A 23,927-nucleotide genomic window follows, 5' to 3' on the forward strand; every position below is an offset into this window, starting at 1 on the left:
CGAATGCTGGTAAAATCGTTGCTTTTTTGTTTTTGTTTTTTTGGCCGCATTTTAGACCCCAAGGAAATGTTTAAGTAATATTTTTAATTTTGTTTAGACCTTTGTATCTTTATAAACATCGTCAGTGTTTACAAAAAAAATATATATTTACTCAGTTTAAACTAGCGATCTAATAAAATGTACGGTTATTGTACTTCTATTTATGCATTTGTTTGTCTTAGGACCAAAACAAGCAGTAGGCCTGTCTCTGGCTTGAGGTTCAGTGCGTGCGACCGCCCCCAAAACAAAAACAAACGCATGAACTGCTTTCGAGACTTATTTTTCAAGGTAGGTCGTGTTTACCAGGTTGTTAAAAAAATAATGGTAACTATGTTGCTTACTCATGAGATGAATTAAATACCTTAAATAATAGCATGAATAATGTGCTTAAGCGCTAATGGGTAGCGACGGGTTAGCAAAGATTGCGTTTGGCTAATAATTGCTTTGGTCTTTAGTTGTTTTTTTTTTTTTTAATAAGTGAACTTGCGACTCAATGTCAACACTGCTTTATTTAAATGACAATTTAATGCATGACTGCATTCAGTCATGTGTGTTAGTCAATTTGTGTGTACATATTTGAAAGGTACATGATTGATGCTAATAAATGGTAACAGATGTTCTGTTTTTCCTTGGTTCAGATTGTGGAACACTGAAAGAGACATAATGGACCACAATACAGATTCTGGAGTTTTTACACCCAGCGCAATAGTAAGATGCCACTTTGAACTACCTACCCATATCTACACTGTCAAACTTACTGTAGGTCACCAATATTGAAATTTGAGAGCTGATTCTTGGGTAATGAGTAATGCGAAGAGCTACCCACATATACCCACTTCTAAATACACATTTGCTGAAATAACCTTTAATTGCTGGTTGAATATTTAATGAAATTCATTTTTTGAAACAACTGAACATTTGAATATTTGCCCACAATTATTAGCAACAATTTAACAAGTAAGGAAGAACATAAAATCTAATATGCGTCACTGTGTATCTATAAATCTTTGCAATTTTCCATATTATATTTGTATTATATAACACATTTCACTCTTTTCCCTCACTATTCTATCTAGTATGACTCAACTTCCTGTATGTTAAAATTAATCATCAATAAAGCCTCACCTGGACCTTTTAATACAGTGGTTTTTACCTGTTCCTTATCTTGAAGAAGCTGGATTGAGGCAACCATAGAAGTATTTATAGCCATCTTGGCAGTTGGCATGTCATACAATTTATGGTGGGTTCAAATATTTTGTGGATTTTTGATGATTCTTTTCTCATGGATAAAAAGCTAATATGATTTGGAGGTGTCAAAATTAGAACCGCAAACCAGTTGACAACTGTTTTGATTGTCAATCGTTTAGAGCTGGGATCCTCAAACTTTTTGGAACCAGGGACTCCGTTTTGGGAAACAAACTTTCTAAGAAGCCCCATTATGTGTGTGTGTGTGTGTGTGATATATATATATATATATATATATATATATATATATATATATATATATATATATATATATATATATATATATATATATGTATATGTGTGTGTGTGTGTGCGTGGGTGTGTGTCGTCAAGGCGCGCAGATGCGATGCGTCTGCAGTCAGGCCACGGACCCTCGGGGGTCCATGGACTCCACTTTGAGAACCGCTGGACTAAATAATCACGGTCTTTGGTGATAAAGGTAGATTACACAGGTCTATTTGATAAATTTCTAATTTATTACATTTTAAAAAATATATTCAACTGGTTGAGTTGGTTGCTTTATTGAAGAGTCACGAATACATTCACAATTTCATATAAAATAAAATTCACAGATATATATATATTTATATATATATATATATATATATATATATATATATATATATATATATATATATATATATATGTATATGTATATGTATATATATATACTGTACAATTAAGTCATAATCAGTGTATGGAAAAAAAAGTATAGTTTAAATAGTGGAAATTATTGAGTAATACAATGAGTATTGTATTACAAAGATAATTGTTATCACAGCATGAAAACCTTGAAAACACCACAGTAAATGACATGTAAGCTGAAGCCCAGAACCTTAGGCATCAATCAATACTATTCAAGAAATGGTGCTCAAGTTGAAAAAAAACACCTGCATTTCTTTTATATTCATCTGCAGTGTACTGAAAAGTGCCAATATGACAAGCTGAACAGTCCCTGCCAATCAGAAAGTGGAGGAACCATTTTACTGCAGTTGCTGGAATTCAAAACACATCTACTTGAGGCTGTAGAAGAGCTCCACCTTCGAAGGGTACGGTAGAAGATCACACATTTCTGTCCATGTTTAATTTATATTTTTCATGAAAACAAGACTAAAACAATCATGCTATGATTGTGTATTCCAAAGTCAAACCCCATCAAGATTGCCTGATTTGAAACCTAAAATATTCCAAAATTACTTTGCTATTTTTAGTCTCATGTAAAGCAGCTGTCGCCAACCTTTTGCATGCCATCCACCCCAAGAACATCTTTAATGTTTTCACTCTACACATGATATAACTGCATGCGAAAAACAGTTTTTACAAAAAGTTAGGTATTGATTTGGAGTTTGTTCTATGGGGTGGAACTCTGCAGACCCTTTTTGGCAAAATTGTACTATTCAAAGAGCTGGTGTACAATACAAGCAGCATGAACATAAACCTTTTCATTTGAATTTGTTACAATAGTTGTTCCGTTTCTATTTTTGTTTGGCCACTTATTTCTGACCATTAAGATTGAGTCTCCAGTAATGCATCCAATAATTTCTGCTTTGTGCACCCTGATCAAGATTTTGAGCTTCATTTGGTGTCACTTAATCCCTACAGATCCATTTGGTGAAGGCCCAGGTGTATTTCCTTTCTAGGTATCAAATATAGATGTCAATTAAACAAGTGTGACATAGACTGCCCACGAGGGAAGTCTATATTTGATATTGTGTCAACATGGTCACATCCTTTAGCTGTACTGCACAACACCAAGTTGAGCCGATGAGAGCCGCAATGTATATAAATGATTTTCGGGTAACTTTCTCTCAGATCAAATTTAACTCCCACCCTGTGGCCCGACCTAACAGACGCTTCATCAAAACAGAACCTGACACAGAGAGAATGAGCAATTTCATGTGGTTGAGGGAATTCCAGGATTTTCTTTGATAGTCCATTGACAGAAAAATCCAAAGCCTCAACAAAACCAACCACCAGTTCTTTGATCACTCCATCATTAATAAATCTGATACAAACAGCAACAACCTCTCATTTTGACAGATCTTTATTCTCACCTGCAAGTATTGCAAATATTGTCCTTGCATTTCTGCCTTTAGCTTATGAAGCAGGATAAATGCTACAGACTCAGGATAGCTCAATCTGAATCTTGTGGCTCATCATTGTGACCTTTAATGCAGAGTGTACTGTCTAACAATCTGGGTGGGTCTGTGTGCATCAAGGCCCAACCATGTCTTTGCGTCTGTATCTAGCGTTCTCTTTTGGGTGTCATCCACATCACTGTACATTAGACTGGAGGTCAGACATGCTATTTGGCCCTGACCAATAACTAAAAAGTTAATTTGTTTCTAAATAGCAACCGGGGTGGTGGGGAATCATCATCCCACCCTCAAGCAAACACATTCAACCTAAGAGCACATGTCAGGGTACATAAAAGATAGAGGGGGAAAATGATGGTTACCTGTTTTTTTTTTTTTTTCAATTTCAGTTTTATTGTTATTGTCACAACTTGAAAAATCAGTCAGATTCTCCAGAGGCTGCTTCTCAAGGCAGAGGTTATGGAGTACCTTGTCATCATAGTATACTCAATTGCCAATTGATGTGACAAGAATAGTGACAGTGATATTAAGTTTCCTTGTGAATTACAGTAAACTTTAAATGAAGGAACATACAGCAAGAATGCATATACTGTAACTAATATGGTGAGAATATGCTCTAAATAAAAACAATGTCACAGTTGAAGCACGTTGAGTAAAAAGTAAGTCGTAGTTCATCACTAACAAACAATAGTTTCAATTTCTTCAAAAGACAATACAACTCAGTATTTTACTGAAAATTATAGTACAAAGCAAAAAAATATAATCAAATGCTTTCATTCTGTAAAGTTTTGATTTGAAAATGTCCGCGTAACCTTTAGAAATGTGCATTTGTTCAGCACACTTATGTTTCCTCATGTTCCTCTACATCAATTGTAGTTATAGATGTGTTTATATGTGTGTATATTGTTTGCTGGGCTTAATCTTCAAGTCGAAGGCGCAACTCTCCGGCAGGATTGCTATTTGTCGGGCATATGATTATCATAGCTTGTTCAACATCCATTTGGAGCTGTGTTCCTATGAAGAGCAAAATCCCAAATTTACATTGCCAAGAGCAATGCAAATCTGCTTTTTTTCAATGTTTGTAATAGATGAGACCAAAATTATTTTCTCAAATGTATATGGATTATTATCTTTTTTTTTCTTACATGTTCTGAATCAATCTGTTGTATGTCGGCTGTTTTTTTAGATTAGGACGGAGGTACACATTTAGTAAAGCTTGAGTGTTTTTTTTTCGCAACACATAAACAAATAATCATTATTTCTCCAAGGGAAAATAACATATTTTTCATGCCCTCCTTTTTGCAGCCTTGGGCTGATACCATTGTTTAATGGGCGCTTATAAAATACACTTACAGACTTAAGATGCTCCCACATGCTCATAAATAGTCTCATGGCCATCAAGAGAAATTGGCTTTTACCTGTTTTCTGGGGCCTTAGAAGGAGGATCAGGACACCTGACAACAAATATCTCCTCCCCTGGATGGTAATCTCTCTCAGTGGTGTTCTTATAATGAAACAGAAATCATAAATAATAAGAAATGAATAAGTGAAACTGGATTTGTTCCAGAAAAAATGCGCCTGTCTATGATATATTTATTTTACTGCCAGTATTTTCATGGAGTTTTTCACATTTTGGGCATTGCTACATTTTCAGTACCTTTTGCAATTCATCATTTTGAGGACAAATGCAACTTATGTATATATTATTTGCTTATTTTATGCAATTTTGTTTTGGTTGGTTTCCTTTTTGTATGTCATTAATCTCGCCATTGTTCAGGAGGCAGAAGCTCGGTTTGAGAATCAGATCGGTAAAGTTGTCCTGGAGAAACAAGAGCTGGAGTGGGAGAAGGTATGGCTGGGTGACAGTGGTTTGGTCATTATTTAATGTCTGTCATTACAATTCATCACTTAATGAGATCCCCCCCCCCCCCCCCCTTATTTATGACAGGACTCATTACAACACCAATTACAAACAGCTACAAAGCAGCATGCAGAGACTCTCGTCACTGTTAAAAAACAGGTACTGGTAATCACTTTGAAACTTTCCTACTATTATGTTTGAGCTGTTTTTGGAAAGTATAATGATGGCAAGCCCTGCTACAATAAATCTGCATTATGCAGAAGTATTCATTTGTAATCGCTCCTCCTACCACGTGGGGCCAAAGAATGAATGCACATTCCCTTCTACACATGCGCGGAGCACAAACTTACTACAAAAACTCCATGCAGACCAGTTAGCTATGTCAACAGAGGTAAGACAAGATCCATCCAATTATTGTTTGAGGAACAGTGCAGATCTACTGTGTTTAATTGAGCTAATAAGAACCCAGAATGACTGATTTTGTTGATAGTGTTTACTCAATAGCTTTAATACTTACAGCGCATGTGCAAGTTGTCACTTTAGGTATATGACCAAAGGTCATTAGGCACCAACAAGATAATTTGTTTACATCATATCTGCAATATATTTGAGAGGAAAAAAACAAACATTCACTGCTCTGTGAAATGGGCGCTAATGTTTGCTGCATATTAGTGTTCACATTCTGTTGGCAAGCTGTAACTGCAATGTCTATAGCTACTGTATGGTCACCAAGAGAGATTGCCATTATACCACCTGAGCCATGCCACGCTTTTTCTGTGTAAGTAGGACATTGCTGGAATCAGGTGGAAGCCACGTATCTCCAAATGAATTTTGGTCTCCTTTTGAAAACGCCAGCAATATGCTAGCACAAGAATGAGTGGTATGGCTCAAGTGATAGAGTGGCTGGCTCACCCACCTGAAGGTCTTGAGTTTGTTCCATAACCGTCAGGTCACTTTTTTGTTATTAAATAAGCGAAATCTATTGTAAAATCCACCTTGCAAAATTTACTCAGAAATTCTGAGTGAAAAACCAGCTGAAGTTTATTTATTTAATTTTTTCAAGTACATATTACTATACACGTCATCAAAAGTCCAATATACGCAACAGAAGAAAGTGATCAGAGACTACCGACAGTCATCTATGAAGCTGCAAAGTTGCTGAGTTTATTTGTATTTAGTGTTTCCGTTCATAGTTGACTATAAATTGAAACGTGTATAATAAAGTCGACATTTGTGGTGAGAGTAGTATTTCATCTGCTCATACGCTTCTTCTATTACACACGGAACCATATTGACTTCCAATGTGTATATTTGCTTTTTGGTTTTTTTTGCATGGCACTTGATGTGCTTTGTGCATATGTCTTCTCACATTGCCGACACGTTCACATGAGAACGCAGATTTGTTTTGAGAATGTGAATGAGTACATCAAAAGATTGGCCTTAACAAAATATTGGAATTTGACATCATGCCTTGCAGTGTGAGTATAGACCAAATGTGATTATCTCTAATTATAAGTTCTTAATTATCTGTTTACCTAACTCTAAGTAATGTAAGTACACAATGAAATCTAATGACAAGGGGGAAGTGGTATTTTCTCAAAAAAAAAAATCCAAAAAACAAAAAAACTGCAATTTGATCTATGGCCACCAGACGTCTTATATCTTGATATTTTTCTGAAGTTACAGGCCAAAATAAGAAATACAGAAGAGGAGAAGGTATGAACACACCAGTACCAATGAATTTTGTTCAAATACTGTTTTAGTAGTAAATGTTCTCCTCTCACTTGCACTTTCTTGCCTTGGATGCAATTTTTCGCTCTGAGCTTTGGACTTTATTTATTTATTTTTTTTGACACCCAGACCAATAATGTAACATTGCAGGAAAAATACCGGGTCATTTCTGAGTTAAAAGAGAAGGAGATTAGCAACTTGAAAGAAGAGCTGAAGTCACTCCAGGTACTGAACTTGTGCTCCATGGTCATTACCCTATTTGCACCATCACATTTATTGCTTAATTTTTCTCATTCATGCTTAGGAAAAAAAAAAAAAAAAAAGATTTACCGTCGATCGGTTACAAAGCAGAAGTCCTCTGCTAAGTCAAGGGCAGAAGGTCCTAGCCAATTTGGCTACCAAAGTGTTTGTCCTCGGGCCCGACGCCACAGAGGTGACAAACAGCCATCCCCACGGACCACTGCACTTTAATGACCAGACGTCTTGTGTGGAGACAATTGAGGCTTTTTTGGGGGGGAGGGTGGGGGGATATTCTATCCGTGAGACTTTACTGCCGTGTTTGGTTAAGTTGAGGCCCAGCTATCTTAATTCTTGTGACATGGTCTAGTGGTTTCCTTCTTTCATTTTCACATACAGTACACTGCTGTTGTGAATAAGGCACTTCAATCACCAGCATCTTGACAATTTACTAAATTACAGGTTTACTAAGATGGAACAATTGCGTAATTAATCCAAAATAAAAATGTGACATTTGAAGTTGCTTTAATTCAGATATAATTAGTGATTATAGAGTTGCTTTGACAAGGTCATTCTATAGTATATCACAAATGGAAAAGTGAAAAAAGAAAAAAATCGTAAAGGCTTTTTTGGGTTATTCATTATATTACTGTGTCACTTTGATTGTACATATTTATCTTGGAAAAATGTGACAGCAATTACTTTTTTTCTCAAAACAGTATAATGATTAATATGATTGAAAATATTTATGCTGATTTTGGTGCTTGTGTTTATTCCTGCATTACAGCTGCTGAAGTACAACTTTGAAAAGAAATCCAATGAGTTGGTAAGGAGGTTTTTAACTTGTTCCAATGGTTGACAGAAGATAGGTGGGAGTGAGAAAAATTAAATGACTGGGGGAATAGGAGGAGCACCTAATAGATGGAGGAGCTCATCACCAGTAACGGATAGGGAGAGTGTGACACTTGAACTGTCATGGCAATATTAAAATATTTTATAACAGGACCTCGCTTGGTTGAACTCTCTTCCTATGCCGGTGGCACGATCAGGGAGTTAAAGCAAGGGTGGTGTATTAGGAATGAAGGGAGTAAAATGAGAGCGAAGGGAGTGAATTATTGAAGAACGAGTGATACAGACAATCAAACTGTAATGACAGTTTGAAGAGTGCTAAAGCTCTGTGAGGCATGGACTTTGCTGATACCTTCATCCCACATTAACACTGCATGGGCCCAGTTTTCATGCCTAAGGCCAGAACAAGTCTAGCGCCAACTTCAGCCTAACTGTGCGCATAGGGTGGAGTTTTCTTTCTTTTGGTATTTTGGTAGACCAAAAGTGCGTTTCCTCAAGTTTGTGCTGTTGTGGGATGGAATGCAGAAGAAAGAATGATCTTGTTCCAGCAGAACACCCAGGTACTAGACTTGGCCCGGCACAAAATTCAACAGTTCTTTTCACCGAGAACACAGATGCCTACCGTCATAGGTAGGGCCTCGTGTTCAACCATCGACCTCAACTGTTTAGACCAAAGTATTGTGTCTCAGAGTATTTTTGCACTTTCAACTATTGCTCTTTGTGTTGTTGGGTAGTAGGTCATTGCTTGACATGCTTGTCTGAGTTCACTTATTGTGAAGCGGATGATAAATAAGCATTTCATATCTTTCCAGCAGATTGAATCAGAAGCGACGGCTATAGCCATTGCAATGGCCCATGACTCGCGTGCAGCTCTTAAAAAATTTATTTTATTTTATATTTTTTTGTATTGACCTACTGGGGTCATTTGTAGCATTTTCACGGTTCTCAGAGGGATAAAGTATGTCAAAGTGTTTGTTTTACATGGTCATTATTGTTTTTTTGCTATGTTTGTTTGGAAGGAAAAAAAACTTGGTTTACAAACTCGATCAAAAGACAGCCACTTGATCCAAATGGGAGAAGTTGAGAAACAATTTGGCACTCTATCAAGGCAGTGTGCCACACTCAAGAAGGCCCATGAGCACCTGCAGCAGAACGGTAACTGAAGGATATTCATTTAAAATCAAACCCCATGTTAAAGAAGTTTCAACGTCAAATAGAAATGTAGCTTAGGAGTTTTTTTGGATTTCTACAAAACAAATTGTGAAATTTAACTTATAACTGCATCAACAACACGACATAAATAAAATAACAATGCAAGCTCCTGAATGTTACAGCAAGTTTTTGACTCATTTTAAAGTTACCATATGCCTCCGAGTACAAGTTGACATTTTTTTTTTCTTCATTTTCAATCCCCATATTGGTGGTGGCGGTGGTGGATTTATATCTGCATAATTTAAAACCAGACCAATTTTCTCCATATCTGTGTTTGAATAACATTAATTCGAATGAGGAATGTCATGTCATGTACAAGGTTTAAAATGATTACATATACTTTACCTCTAATTCAGCAAAGGGAGGTACAGCAAAGGGCAACCTTCCATACTCTAATCTGACCACAATCGTCACTTGGGTAAAGAATGCACCAGCATAGCATTTGTGGAGACCTCCATTTCAAATAAATTGAAGGAGTCCGTAGATGACTACCCGTGGAAGAGTAACAAGAATGTTTGAAGTCAAATAATTGACGAGGAAGAACAGCATGTCTGGGAGTTACTGTATATCCATACATTGAAATGGGAGGAGCAATTTGGCGAGTCAGATAGTGATGATGACTTTTTAGATAAATTAATATTCAGCTGTGTCAAAAAATAAAGCATTGAAACCTCAAATAATTTTATTGTTGCAACATCTTTTTAAGCATTTGCATCCAGTCGCATGTGTAGATGCCTCACACCCTTGCATCGTTTCTGCACCCCCATGTCTGTAACAGTATGTTACTCTATATACGATGTAGAAATGTCTCTAAAAGTACATTAATTTTGTTATTTTTATTAATAACACACACCATGTGTTTTAATTGGTCAGCCATGCACTATGTAACCACTAAAGTCAGGGGTAGACTTAAAAACCGTGTTTTTTGTAAAAATAAAAAAAAAGGGGGAGGGGAGTCAACTTATAAGCGAAGTCGACTTGTACTCGGAGGGATAAGTATCTTATCTGTTTTTCTGAATGACTTAATTGTGAGGTTGACAAGATTTTGGAAACAATATGCTGTGTTTTTAACTAATCATATTTTCTTTTCAACAGTAAAAAAAAGAGTGAAAAGTGATGTCTTTTGAAGTACCAAGTTAGTCCTTGTTGTAATGCTGACAAAAATGCCATGGGCATGAGAGCTCTGTGTATAACCTCATGTGAGAAAGTGAGCATTTTTGTAAAAGTTTTGTTGATACCAAGTGTGCTTATGTGTATGTGTTTTCTGGTAGTTGATGAAGCAATTAAAAGAAATAAGAAACTAACCACTGCAAATGAAAAACATGAAGCAACTATTCGGACACTAACAAAGGTATTGCACATTTATGATTTTATTTTTACCATGCAATAATTGAACAATGCACATGAATGATCCTTGCATCAGATACAACAGAGATGCAATCATGCATAACAAAATCATCAGCTTTTTAGTTTTGCATGCAGTTAGTTTCAATCATGTTTTTATTTTCAGGAGTTGGAAGAGGTCACCACCAAACTGATCAAGACAAAGGTGTCATCCATCCGACATGGCACCTGCGGCATAATGACACACAAAGGACATCTAAACCAGCTGAGTTACAAGCTGAGCATGGTAACCAAAAACCTTTAATAAACTAACTGAATTGGAACAGAATACCCAAACATGTTTGCAATTCAGTAGGTATAACAAAAACTAAATGAAAAAAGGCACTGTCTTCAAAGCGGTTATTAACTAAAGCCTCAATTTCACTGAAAGGCGAACGTTGGCAAGTGTCTGCGAACGTAGCGGCTCTTTGCATGGCATCAGGGTTTGTCCAAGGTTCCAAACGATCGCCCAAAGTTCACTAGACAATTAGCAGAGGTTTGCCTGTGGTTCACTTGTTGCAAAAACATTTTGAAATTTCTTTTGCAAACATTTGTGACCTTGGATGAAAATTGATGAGATCAAAATAGCCGCTGCTATCGCCGAGACTCGCCAACATCCGCCCCTCTATGGGAATGGGGCTAAATGTTCATATGTTTAGGAAAAGGAAATGAACAAGAGACTACAGGAAGAGTACGCAGCTGTGCATTCACAGAAACAAGTGAGTAAGACTATGTCTCGAAAGTGAAACTTTCTTAACTCAACATTAAGTACATACTGTATAACACTTTAAAACAGCCATTGCTGTGGGCAAAGGGCTGTACCAATCATTCATGCAATAAACATGGGGCTAGTGCTCGGGGCTGCGGAAAGAATTAGCTGAATGTTGCTCACCATGCTCTGATACACAGTATCAGTATAAAATAAAATTTCGGCCCTAAAAGAGACATGTCTGTTCAGCTTCCGAGCTACGGTTAGAAAGGTAGGCAATTATTTAACACAAAATATTAAACACATTATATGCTTTTTATTTATGCATGTACAATGTGGGTGGGGGGCATCTTACTTTGCAGAATTCCGATTCCTATTACTGTGGAGTGTAAACACTATAATAACAAGTAAAAAATGAAAACAAAATACAATACAACAGCTGTCAGTGTCATCAAGTGCATCAAAAGGTATAGAATGTGTCTTTAGGTAATTTTTGAATTTGAACAAGGGCTTTTCCTAATTAATAATGGAATAAGTGGAAAGGCCGACCACAGAAAAGGCTCCGTTTATTCCTCTGCACCTCCAGTAACATCTGGTCCGCAGACCTGAATCCACAGTCAGGTGTGTGCTGGCGGAAACTTTCAACTATGTATGATGGGACAAGACTGTTTAACGATTTGTAAACAAATAGAAGTATCTTGAAATTAATTCTTAAAAGAACTTTTAAATGCAAGCAGCTAAATTAGAAAGGAATTATGTGCTTCCTCTTACAAGCAAAAGTTAGGAGGCCGTGCAGCAGTTTTGGACCAACTGGAGTCACATGATGGAGGAATGCTTCCAAAATAAAGTGCATTTCAGTAAATCAACCTAGATGTAGTGGACATTGACTTCTGTTTCAAAGTGCTGTTGGAGAAAAAATGGGTTTTACCTCAGCCACCTGCCTTAAAAAAATAAAATTATAAAAGGCTGAATTTAACAGCATCACTGTAGGGCTTTAGATAAGTTGCCAGAGTGCCCAGGTCTACAGTTCACATGTTCCATTAGCATGCATGTGTTCTATTTTTTTTTTTTTTCTCTTTGCAATCTTGGAGAGCAAAAAATGTTCCTCTGGTATGTATCTGCTGCCACACTTAACTAGATCTATTGTGTGTTGATTTTTTCTGTGTGACTGTCAAGGAGATGGTGATGTCCCTGCAGCACACTCAGAAGCTTTTTTTGAGCCAGACGCAGGCTGTGAACAGACTAGAGCTGCAGCTGCAGACACAAGAGGAGCAGTACAAGGTCAGGACTTGTGGTGCAGTATTTACTGTACATGACTGCAGACCTTGTTTCCCATGTTAGTTTTACAGTTCTCATTATGCTTATATGACTTTTACATTGGGATATGAGTGCTTTTATGAATTGCACTGGCCTTAACTAATAATTTATATTGATTAATGGCTAATAATAAAAAAAATTCCCACATGGCTTTTCTTATAAAAGACCTCCTGACCTTTAAGAGACTTTTTCATAAATTGTTGTTTTTACATCACTATTTTTGATAACACTATTGCCAAAGGTTGTATATTGAAAAGGCTTAGAGATAAAGGCATACTGTAAATGTTGATTGATGCAATTTTGGCTTTTTGGCACTTTTTAGCACAGTTATTAATTATGATGACGGACTTGGAAGCAGCACAATATGTACAGTATGTTTTTATTTTATGTTTACTCATTGGATCATTAAAATTGCACAAATTAATTTATATTAGAAATATGTACTTTCACTTTAAGGTTTCAAACTCTCTGTTCCTGTTATATAAACTCCTAAACATTTTATATTGAATTAAATATTCTTCGTGTGAATAATTTTACAACAGGCCCTGAAACTGGAACATGAAGAAATGCAAGTGAAAAGCAAGGCAATGAAAGAAAAAGTCACTCTATTGATGGTGAGCCACACCATTTTGGACAAAGAGGAAAGATTATTATATTGTCAACAAAAGTCAAAGAGAGTTCCACTTTATTATATAGTTTAAAAGGAAAACATTTTGGTGATAATAGTTTGGGAAACAAAATAAAACCTTTCTCTTTCACATGCAGAGCGAGCAGAAACATTTTCAAATGCTGAAAGAGGTGCATGTTGACCTTCAGCAGAAACACAGTAAACTGTCTGCACAGAACAAAGAGCAGGTCCAGAAAATACATGAATTGGAGGTATGCATGATATGACCAGCATCTTAATTGTTGTTTTACACCAGCATTAATGACACCCAACAGAGAGACTGACCTGATTGCATTTTTTTTTTCTTAACCCAAACTACATAATTCTGGCCAAAGAACAAATGGATCAGGTTATAGGCGTAGAAAGTCAAATAGATCAACATTATTATGTAGTTTAAAAGGAAAACATGTTCGTGATGGTACTTTGGCAAACAAAATAATATGTTTCTTTTTCACGTATAGCACGAACAGCAACATTTTCAAGCACTGAAAGAGGTGCATCAAGATCTTCAACAGAAACACTTTGTACTGTCTTCCCAGGTTAAAGTGCAGGCCCAGAAAATACATGAATTGGAGGTATGTATGTTATTTACCAGTATTTTGAATGTTGCAGGCATTTATAACACCCCATTGAGCGACTGACCTGAATGTATTTTTTTGTCCGTTCATTCAAGTAAAATATCAATTAAAAGGCACTGTGCTATTATTTTCAGTCGTCGGCAAGTGGCAAAATTATCGCATACCATGTAGATAATTATGGAATAATTTTGCTACCTTATTCCGTTTTCAAAAACACAAAAATACTTATAATATTGTGTGTAGTAGTATAGTAGGGCTGCATACAGCTCATTATTGTAAGGGAAACTGATGACTTCCCCTTCAAATAAGTCAATAATGTCGCTCACTACAAATCTCATGTTTGCAGGGTTTTGCCTTTCAAAGGCTATTGCATTCAAATGACAAACCGCATACATTTCCAAAGACAATTTTCACAGACTCATTTTGACCTGTTACACAAAAAAAAACAATTTGGAGAAATTGGATTTTTAAATCATGAAACCTGCACACATTAAAACTCAATAGCAGCCTCAGTGTGCACAAGTGCTGCTGTTGTCAGGGTTGATCAAAAAGCACTTTCAGATTTTAAGCATGTGGGATATTTGTTTTACTCTACAACTATGAGAAATACTGTAGCACTAAAACGCATCTGCCTTTTGACTCAGATGCTCTCCAGTGTAACAGAGGAAACCAGAGGGAGACCTCATGATGAACTCAAATCCAGCTTCACGCCGCCTGACTTTGGCACCCTTCAGACCTCAGCCGTTTCTCAGAGCAAAATCCTGGACTGTCTGGAAGGTTCGAGCGCTATGACTATACTGGATGGTGAAATGGGAGGGCAGCCAATTTAATATAAACAAGAAGATGAACATGCTTTATTACTTGTTTTTGTTCAAAAATGTTATACTGAATAGCATTTGCAACATTTTATGCTTTTTATTTGTACTTTGTAAGCACTCTGTTGTACTCCTATCCTAGGTCAAGAAACACAGTATCTCAATGGAAATTGTGAACCTCAGGTACAAATCCAGTGTGAGCCTTTTTCAATAAGTTCACCAAAGAGGTTCCTGGGACTCGCAGAAACGATGAACAGTGACGATGCCATATTACTGACTTGTACTGGGGAAGTATCCCATCAGTCGGCTAATGATTTGGCTATCAATGAAAGCTTAATGGATGGAATAAACATTTCAAACTCAGACAACATGTCAAGCAATGACCTACTAACCAACAACACAAAGAGCGATCATGGGAGCGCAAGTCCAAGTGAAGCAGACTGTAGTGGGGTGGACACGGTGAAAGACGCAAGGAACGATAATGATCAAGGGAGAAACGAAACTCAGATTGCTGAACATGTCCTTGAAGAGAACTGTGCTGGAGAGCAGGAGGAGATTCTTTGTTTCCAAAAAGCAATTAGTGGAAACGGTCAAGAATACAGCAGAATGGGAGCATTCAAGTCCATAACAGAAACAACAGCAGAGTTCAGGAATGGAGAAACGGCTGAAGAAAAAACAGAAACGGAGCTAGAGGTCCAGACGACTCGCGAGATAACGAGCAACAACCCACCGGACACTGACTTTGTGGACATCAGTGAGAAAATAGGCACTGTCTGTGAGCCAGATGGCTGTGAAAAGGACACAGAGAAAATTACAGTCTACAGTGTTGTAAACATGAGAGAAGGGCAGCTTCTTCACAACCTCAAGGGTCCTCCAGACCAAAGTCTCAACAGCAAAGGCATTTTATCTGTGCAAGAGCCTCAACAGTCGTGTCAAGATGAGGTCCAAACTAATGCAGACACAGTCATGTCCTCACCTACTGCAGTTTATCTAGTGGTTGAGAAAGCCACAGAAGTGACAAGAATGGACATAACAACTAATGTTCAAACACATTTTTCTGACCAGCTGAGTCAGTCAGCTGAGTCAGTGAAAAAACAGGCAACAGAACCTAACAATAATACAAGCAATGGCACTCGCACAGATAAAATAAGTGATGTTGATACAAATGAGGTCAAGAAAACCACTGTTGACACAAAGAATGGATCGCATAATCTGGGTACCCCTGATCTTGAAAATGGACGAATTGAGGTTTTTGGAAGTGATGACGACATGGAGGCCCATGGGGCCACTACTCAGGCGGAACCTGTCTTTTGTGATGCTAATTTGAATATTTCTGTTTCCAACCAAGACATCGCAGAGGATTCAAAAAACACTGAAAGTGACTTGTCAGACTCAATTCAACCAAAGAATGAAAATGATAAAACACATGCGGTTGGCATATCTAAATGCCAAAAGCAGCCTGTTTTAAAAGAAACCCTTGGTGATGAGAAGGAAATGTTTTTGCCCATCTTAAAGACTCACAGGCCATCATTTGACTGGCACAGCGTGACAAAACAGAAGGTTCTAGCCGCAAATACCTCTGACTCCAACCTGCAGCCAAATGTTCAGGTACTCTTCTTGGGATATCAAAAAAAGTTTATAGCTGTCCACATAGGTATCTGCTGTTAGGATAACTGCAGATTCCTTTGATAACACTTTGGCTTTTTCTTTGGCCAATTTAAAAAATTCATTGAATATTCATTGAAAGTCTTTGGATTTGGGTCATTTGATGCTTTATTGCTGCTAAAAAATGCATCTCTGAAATGTTTATATGTTTTAAAGCAGGGGTTCTCAAACCTTTTGAAGTCGGGGAGCCCTTTTATAAGGACCCCCATTGCAAATGTTTGCAGAAACAAAAACAAACAAATAAATCATTTAAGCCATACATAAGTGCCCTTTTTATTCAGCAACATATTAAATTTCACAAGTACATTTGTTACTTGTCACTTGTACTGAAATTTACAACATAAACATAACATACAATTACAAACATAAAATTACAACATAAAAATTACAAATTACACACCTCCTTATAACAAAGCGGGTCAATTTTGCCCAGAAAGTAACAGTTTAACATAAAATAAAATGGAAATAACACAAAAACACACACTTGGTTTTGTGTGTGTGTGTGTGTGTATATATATATATATATATATATATATATATATATATATATTTATATATATTTATTTATTTATTTATTTATTTATTTATTTATGGCTGTCCTTCCAAGACACACCGGCTTTTCTTATCGACAGACAGCAAATGAGTGTAACTAACTCATTTATATAGTAAAACTGTAAAGAAAAGAAAATACACCAAAGATAACTCGAGTCCCATATGCCAAAAAAAAAACAATCATTTCACTGAATTGCAAATGATATTCCTTTCAGTTAATCGAATCCAATCCAGTTAATTGGATGTAAATGAGTATGATGCACAACACATACAAGGCAACACTATATAACATGCTGAAGATGAAAACTAACATTAGCTATCATGTTATCTACAGTCACAAGTTGGACCAACAAACGACAAATGTTTGGCATATTAGCATAAATGACAACATTCCAACAAAGAATTCCAAGAAAAACACATATGACAGACACTTTTGATCCGTGTACCAGATCTCACAAGCGAAGGCAGAACTCGTGCACTCCCAGCAACTGCTCCCAGAAAATGCAGTATCAACAGCGGGCAGAGGCGGCGCCAAAAACAGACTAAGCCAAACAAGGCACAAATCCGTAACTGTTATAAGAGATTTAGTTCCGAAACACACCCAAATTATTTCACGGACCCCCTGCGGTCAGGCCACGGACCACCGGTGGACCCTGTACCCCACTTTGAGAACCAGTGTTTTAAAGAACATCAGAAAATTTGATGAAAAATGTGGTTAAAATCTTGTGATCCACAGTCGGTTTCAAGGTCAAATTATGGGTCAAAAGTTCCAGTTGCTAAAATATGAACTAATATTTGGTATATGATTACAAATTTGTCCTTGTTGAATTCCCTTTCTAGCAACACCTGTTTTGTAAAGATTACTCAATAGTTCCCGTGATAGAAGGTGGCCATGCCCCTTTTCGCCAAAAATGCCCAAATTTGGCTGGCCGTAACTCTGACCGAAATTTTGAGCTTTAGTGTTACACCATAACTCAAGACGTTAACCATGTTTCATTGAAATTAAATTTCTTTTGCAAATGCAATTTTATTCAGATTTTTTGTAAGTGATTCGGCATGGAACATACTTCTTTATCATCAACTCTTTTCCAGTCTTGTGCCATCTCACATTTGACCAACACACTAATCTGCAGAAAATTTAAATAATTGACTGAATAACATAATAGGCATTAAATACAGTATATCAATGAAAGATACAGGTTTGGGTTGTGTTTTAACTTTTGTGTGTTTTCAGAACGTTACTGTCTGTGAGCAAAATGCTAGTGTTTCTCATGGACTACACATGCAGTCTCCCAACATCGCAAACCAGCACTGTAAAGGTGACAGCTTGCATTAGATTGTTGTGTGATGAAGATATGTTGTGTAAGTCTGTCATAGCACAGCTGAATCTCACTTCATTCCCACCAGAACCACTGGCGATTATCAGAGCATCTGAGCTGTTGAAGACATCCAGCCTCTCCACATCCGCAGGACTTGGAAAGAAACATACAGTAAGCTACTCGTAAGCGTGGAACTTCAGAGTGGTAGCTTCAGAGAAACAGCGGGACAAGTCAGTTAGAGAAGATGAAAATGTGTGTCAGTAAGTTAAAAAAACAATGGTGTTTTTTTTTCACTTTAAATATTCTTCAATGATACATGTGTAACAATATAATAAAAACACATGGAAGTACAAAATACCGACACCTCAGGAATAATGAATACGCCTTAAAATGATGCATTTTGAAGTTTAAATACAGCATTAACATCACACTTGCAAATATGCATCATCAAGAGATCGCTTTTGCTGTTTTGGCCTGGTGGATGAGCAACTAGTAGCGGTTAAACTGCTCTCTAATGTTTATGTTTTCATGCTGTGCAAACTGCTAGCATTTCATGTGTCGCACTTTATCACGTGGCCTTTCTCAAAAACTGAATTTTCTGCATGAAACTCTGAAAACACCATCACACAAGTGATGGGAAGGAGTGCCGTTGAGAAATTAGCTTCATCCTTGAAAGCTGATTTAAATCATGGCCAGCCATCAGCTATAGCGAATAGATGCGTGTCCGGTCAATGTTACCATTACTTTCTGTTTACTGCTCCTTCTTTCATTTACTGGCGGATTGTTGTTGTTTCAACTTGCAAGACAAGGTTAGAAGGAAACTTTGAATTGTGATTGACTGCAGTCACGTACATCTGTGAGTAAATGTGCTCTCAGGTCATCACATGATGTTGCGATTCTCAATCACAGCCAATCATACCTAAAATTAACCTAAAAAATACGATTATTGTCAGTTTTTTTCATGTGGCCCAGTCCAAAACTGCTTCTGGTAATTCAGGAACTTGTCTAAAGAAGTACAATTTTCAACTCAAAAAATCACATTGTAAACAATTTACATTACCCAAATATCCCAAATACAATTGCACATCATTGTGTTGAATTACATATACCGTATACACATGCACCACACACCCACAAAAAAAACACTGATGCAATTGTGAGATGTGAGCTGCCTTAGTTAGCTATTTTTCTGTTTGATAAATATTACTATATACTGTAAGTTCACAAGTTCTTTCAAAGGTCATAAAATATTCTCCAGGATGGTTATTTATGGTGTTTTTTTTTTTTTTTTTTTGTAAGTAGAAATAATCCATTCCAGGGTCAAACAGTTGTTACCCTAAAGAGTTGGGAATTTCACAACCATTTATTAAAGTAACATTTTTACATTCTTGAGATGTGTGCATAAAAACGGAACGGTAAAGTATCCTTAATGCTATACCTGTACTACCCTGAAGATAAGCAGGGTCAGCCCTTGTTTGTACTTGGATGGGAAACTTATTTGGGAATACCAGGTGCTGTAAACGTCTAAGTAGAGCCCACCTTAAGTCTCTGAGGACTTGGGTCTGCGGGGATCAGGCCTCGGGCGCATTGGGCCAACCACCCAATCCCGTTAAACCCCATGGTTACGAAAACAAATAGAAGCTACTGCAACTATCGCCGGGAAGAACTAACTAATTTAACCACACCTGTTATTGTGAGGAAGTCCTTGTGACAGTGCTGTGTAGAGCGGGTCATTCAAAGCTCATGAAATCTAGACATTCTTAATTGTCTATTGTAAACTGCCAAGCTGCAAATACATTTCATTCCTTTTTGATAACTCCTTCATTTTAATAGTACATGGAATATTGACTAACAAGAAAGAAAAAAAAATGAAAGGACCTAAATTATAGTACTACACCTAGTAAGATATAGCCATCAAGTGTAAAATGTATTATTATTATGAGGACTCATTAGATTAGGTCCATCCCACTTTATACAGCTTCTAAGGCATAAAGAGTCTTCACCATCAAAGGCTACATATACAATAGCGAGACAGAGACCAGTTCCTGTGACATCTACTACTTCACATGATGACATGTAATGCCAATTACATTCTCAACGTTGGTGGTCAGATGAACTGCCGATAACAACCACCTACATTTGGCCAACGTGTTACATGACGTCAATTACTCAGTGAAAATCTTGGGTTGATTGTTGAATCAGATTTTCATTCATTAATGCATCCTGTAAACATCCATAGAAATAATAGCTAATATCAGGATTTTTAGCTCATTGTGTATGGACCTTTATCATCTTGCATCAATTTTCTATGTGTTGTCTACATTTTCTTCGACTGTTTTTCACTGTTTTCACACACTCCCAGTTCCTCTCGTTACCATCATCGCAACCTGTCACCGCGGGTTATAAGATCCAGGTGCAGGCTCTTGAGAGAGATATAGTGCAAAACACTTCAAGTGTGAGGAACAAACTGGTCTTGTAATGTAGAAAAAAAAAAAAAAACCTGGCTTAATTCTTCATTCTGCAAACTCAAGCTTTGTATGTTCTTAGTTTGGGTCTGGATTATCTCTTTCAGCTGGATATTGTTGCTCTGGTTATTGTCTGATCAGTTTTTGTCCATCAGTTAAAGTTGCCTGGAGGGATTGTCTTCTTTTTTTTTTTCCCTTTCTTTCTTTCTGGGACTACCGTTTAATGTGACATGGGATTTAATGTTTCTCTTTTTTGTGTGTACGTGTGTGAATAGGATAGCAGAGTTCTGTTGTCTGTCCCTTCTGGCTCAGTGTCTAACTCCTCCAACACATGGCCAACTACCCCAGGGTATGTTTATTCTTGTACAGTATATTGACAAAATTGTTTTGGGGTTGTGGCCCATGAAACATTTTTGCCCAATTTCATCTGTTGACACGTTCAGCTTCCTCATGTTTTGACGTTTTCAAATATAACATTACATTGGAATTTATTTACCACTGTTCATTTACCACTTCCTGTCCACTGTTCACTGTTCTTTTTCTAAGGTGCTGGTTGCTTTGGGCATTTGAAGGATGCCATGTATTTTTCATAATTTTAAAGGGAACTCACAAGACAATAGAACTAAACTTAAAGAACAAAACAGAAAAGAAAAAGCAAAAAAAAAAAAAAAGAGGCTCAAGACCTCACAGTTCAAGAATCATACGTGAAGCACATCTTCAATATAGGGGGATCACTCAATCTGAAGCAGTGGAAACTTTTTTTTATACAATCTACAAAGGGCTGCCACATCTTGTAGAATGTCTTACTCTTTTCCCTTATCCAGTAAGTTTTTTTTTTGTTTTTTTTTTCAGGGGTATACATGGAGTCACATAGAGTTGATTGAAAAAGTTAAATTGCATTAACATTTAACCCCAAATTTTTCCTGGACATGAAAACATCCAGATCATATGCCTTTGGTAACCCTTTGAAATAATCAAAAGGGAAATAGTTGATGAAAAGGTGTGTTTTATGACCGGTCACAACAATGTAATTACTCATTGTGCCAACACACCAAACCAATTTGATAAGTGCAAATTCATATATCATCTTAAAGATCATGTGTACGAAAAATTTTTGTTCCTTGTTTATTCTAACATACTTTACTAACCTTTTGTTTGGGAGCTTTGAGGCTGTCATCTTTTTCTCAAAGTGCAACCACAAAGTAAACAGCTCTGGTCATGTGACAATATTCTCGAAACAAGTGACATTGCACACATTTCATCTACGCATTGTAGTATTTCAGTCCTTCATGAAAAATGATTGAAAAATCATTTAAGTTTTTTGTTTATATTTAGCCTCATAAATAGAATTTTCTTTACTTTTGTGACCGATGGGTTTCAAATGGGTTAATCTATTTTTTGAATTTAAAGTAGAGGTAACCCCCATCCTTGCACATGTTGCACATGTCACTCCATAATTGCCCATCCAGATTTATACCCAGATCCTTTTCTCATTTAAGTCTGGGTCTATCCGTACCTGCCGTTAATAAAGTCGACAAAAGAGCTCCGTACAACCGAGAGATGCTTCCAAATAAAGGCTGAACGTTATGGCACAGAGATTCAACGGGAGACATGACAGGCAAATCCCACCGGCTTTTCTGGTTAAATAATGAAATCACTTAGCTGGAGATAAATGAGGAAAGAGATGAATGCATTTTACGCTGTAATAATGACTATATTGATTGCAATTTATCTCTCAATCTCACAGTTCTAAGTCTCTCATTTTTGTGCTTTTTTGGGTCATTTTTGTCACAGTTTGTTTGTTTTGTTACCTCTCTTCTAGAAGCGCAACTTGTATGGCGGCCGGAGCTGATGCTGAGTTGGACCCTCTGTGCTCTCAGGAAGAGCAGCAGTCATTGATCAGAGCCCACATATCAAAAATTGAACAGTTCTTAAAATCAGAAAGGCTTCACCTGTCAAAGCAATGACACACAGACCGCTAAACCAATACAACATGTTGGTAGTGCAGATTTCAATGTAGTGTTTGCAGTTAAATTACTTGATCGTATAATACTTAACGATTAGTATTTCCTCATAGTGCTCCCAGTGGTAGTATTTCAAGTTAAATGTTTCTGCTTTTTATATTATATTTTCTTCTTTTTTTTTTTTTTTTTTTTTACTTTCTCATTCCATATTTATTGTTGATATATTGCTGACAAGGCAAGGAAAGAATATCACATCCATTCGACTATTCTGTTTAGTTAATGCAATATCACATTTTAGGGACAATTGTTTACTTTTTTTCTGGGTATATGTTTTGTTTAGATCAGTCAAAGTTTCTTTTGAAGCTAGCCATTAGTTTTGCACAAAATGCTCAGATCAATAAACATCAAAGGTCAAGCTTTGTTGTCTGTTGTAATAGCGTTAATAGCTAATTAGTTATTCAGTCATTAATGACAAATGGGGGTTGCACGTCTCAGAGGCACTCTAACCAATCACACCTTTGGTCAGCGCCTTTCTATATCTCTTGCTGCAATTACAACAAAAAGCACCTATTAACATAGATTTAGAGTTGCCAATTAACTCAGCCTCGTTTATTATGATTAACAAACATCAATTAACACAGATTAAGTAACACCATTCTAATTAGCCTCTTGTTAGCTTTATGTTCCCTGTGAAAGAGTAACATGGAGCCATGTCAACACGGGCCACCTCACCACAGATAGCTGGTCCCTAATTGCAGACAATGCGTTCTCACACGCAATATAATAGTGAGGGACTGGCTATACCTGCAAACCTTAAACTTAGAGTAACTACTATTTATAAAGTAGGCTGTTCATCGGTCTAGTTGGCCAGATAATAAATATAAATCCACACACCCCTCAAAATGTGTGTTTTATTGCCTACTTTATTATTTGCTCGATTATGGAATTTAATTTTATGAACAGAATAAGAATTTCATTGTGTAGTGTTACGATGCATATGACAAGTGATTAAGATTGGCGTGCTACTTCACTCTGTCAGCAAACGGGGTTATTCTTATCCTGATTATGGTGCCACGTATGTTTTCGGAAGTTCCTGGCTGACTGTATCGCCTATCAGATCCAAAGTTGCATATGTCGACGTAAAACTCATTCTGCTCACTCGTTAAATTTAATGGTGCATATTTTGATGGTTAGGACAACGTCTCCTCATGGTCCATCTTCTT

The 23,927-nt window shown here is 36.9% G+C and overlaps 1 protein-coding gene across 2 annotated transcripts; it reads left to right on the forward strand.

The window, feature by feature from the left end:
* Window positions 1-41: 41 nt before the first annotated feature.
* Window positions 42-23,119, forward strand: ccdc73 (coiled-coil domain containing 73). 2 transcript variants are annotated; one of them, XM_088418194.1, is made up of 22 exons: window positions 42-327; window positions 678-747; window positions 2,202-2,333; window positions 5,158-5,229; window positions 5,329-5,400; window positions 6,922-6,957; window positions 7,123-7,197; window positions 7,997-8,035; window positions 9,078-9,213; window positions 10,542-10,621; window positions 10,781-10,900; window positions 11,313-11,372; window positions 12,539-12,643; window positions 13,222-13,293; window positions 13,445-13,558; window positions 13,808-13,921; window positions 14,569-14,701; window positions 14,882-16,347; window positions 18,191-18,275; window positions 18,364-18,446; window positions 21,016-21,089; window positions 22,563-23,119. In XM_088418194.1, exons 2-22 carry the CDS (start codon window positions 703-705, stop codon window positions 22,705-22,707), a joined length of 3,258 nt encoding a protein of 1,085 aa, XP_088274320.1. In that variant the 5' UTR covers window positions 42-327; window positions 678-702; the 3' UTR covers window positions 22,708-23,119. The 2 variants fall into 2 exon arrangements, with proteins under 2 accessions (XP_088274320.1, XP_088274321.1); XM_088418195.1 differs by lacking the exon at window positions 21,016-21,089.
* Window positions 23,120-23,927: the final 808 nt, after the last annotated feature.

Source organism: Hippichthys cyanospilos, chromosome 6, assembly GCF_059441005.1.
Source record: "Hippichthys cyanospilos isolate Australia breed blue-spotted pipefish chromosome 6, RoL_Hcya_1.0, whole genome shotgun sequence".
In the NCBI taxonomy this organism is placed as follows: domain Eukaryota; kingdom Metazoa; phylum Chordata; class Actinopteri; order Syngnathiformes; family Syngnathidae; genus Hippichthys; species Hippichthys cyanospilos.

What these genes read in the sequence shown, in the direction of transcription:
- ccdc73 (XM_088418194.1), top strand. Translation starts at nt 703, where the DNA reads ATGGACCACAATACAGATTCTGGAGTTTTTACACCCAGCGCAATA. An exon ending in AGAAAATACATGAATTGGAG is followed by an intron (nt 13,559 to 13,807) that starts GTATGCATGATA and finishes TTTCACGTATAG; the next exon opens with CACGAACAGCAACATTTTCA. An exon ending in GACTTGGAAAGAAACATACA is followed by an intron (nt 18,447 to 21,015) that starts GTAAGCTACTCG and finishes GTGTGTGAATAG; the next exon opens with GATAGCAGAGTTCTGTTGTC.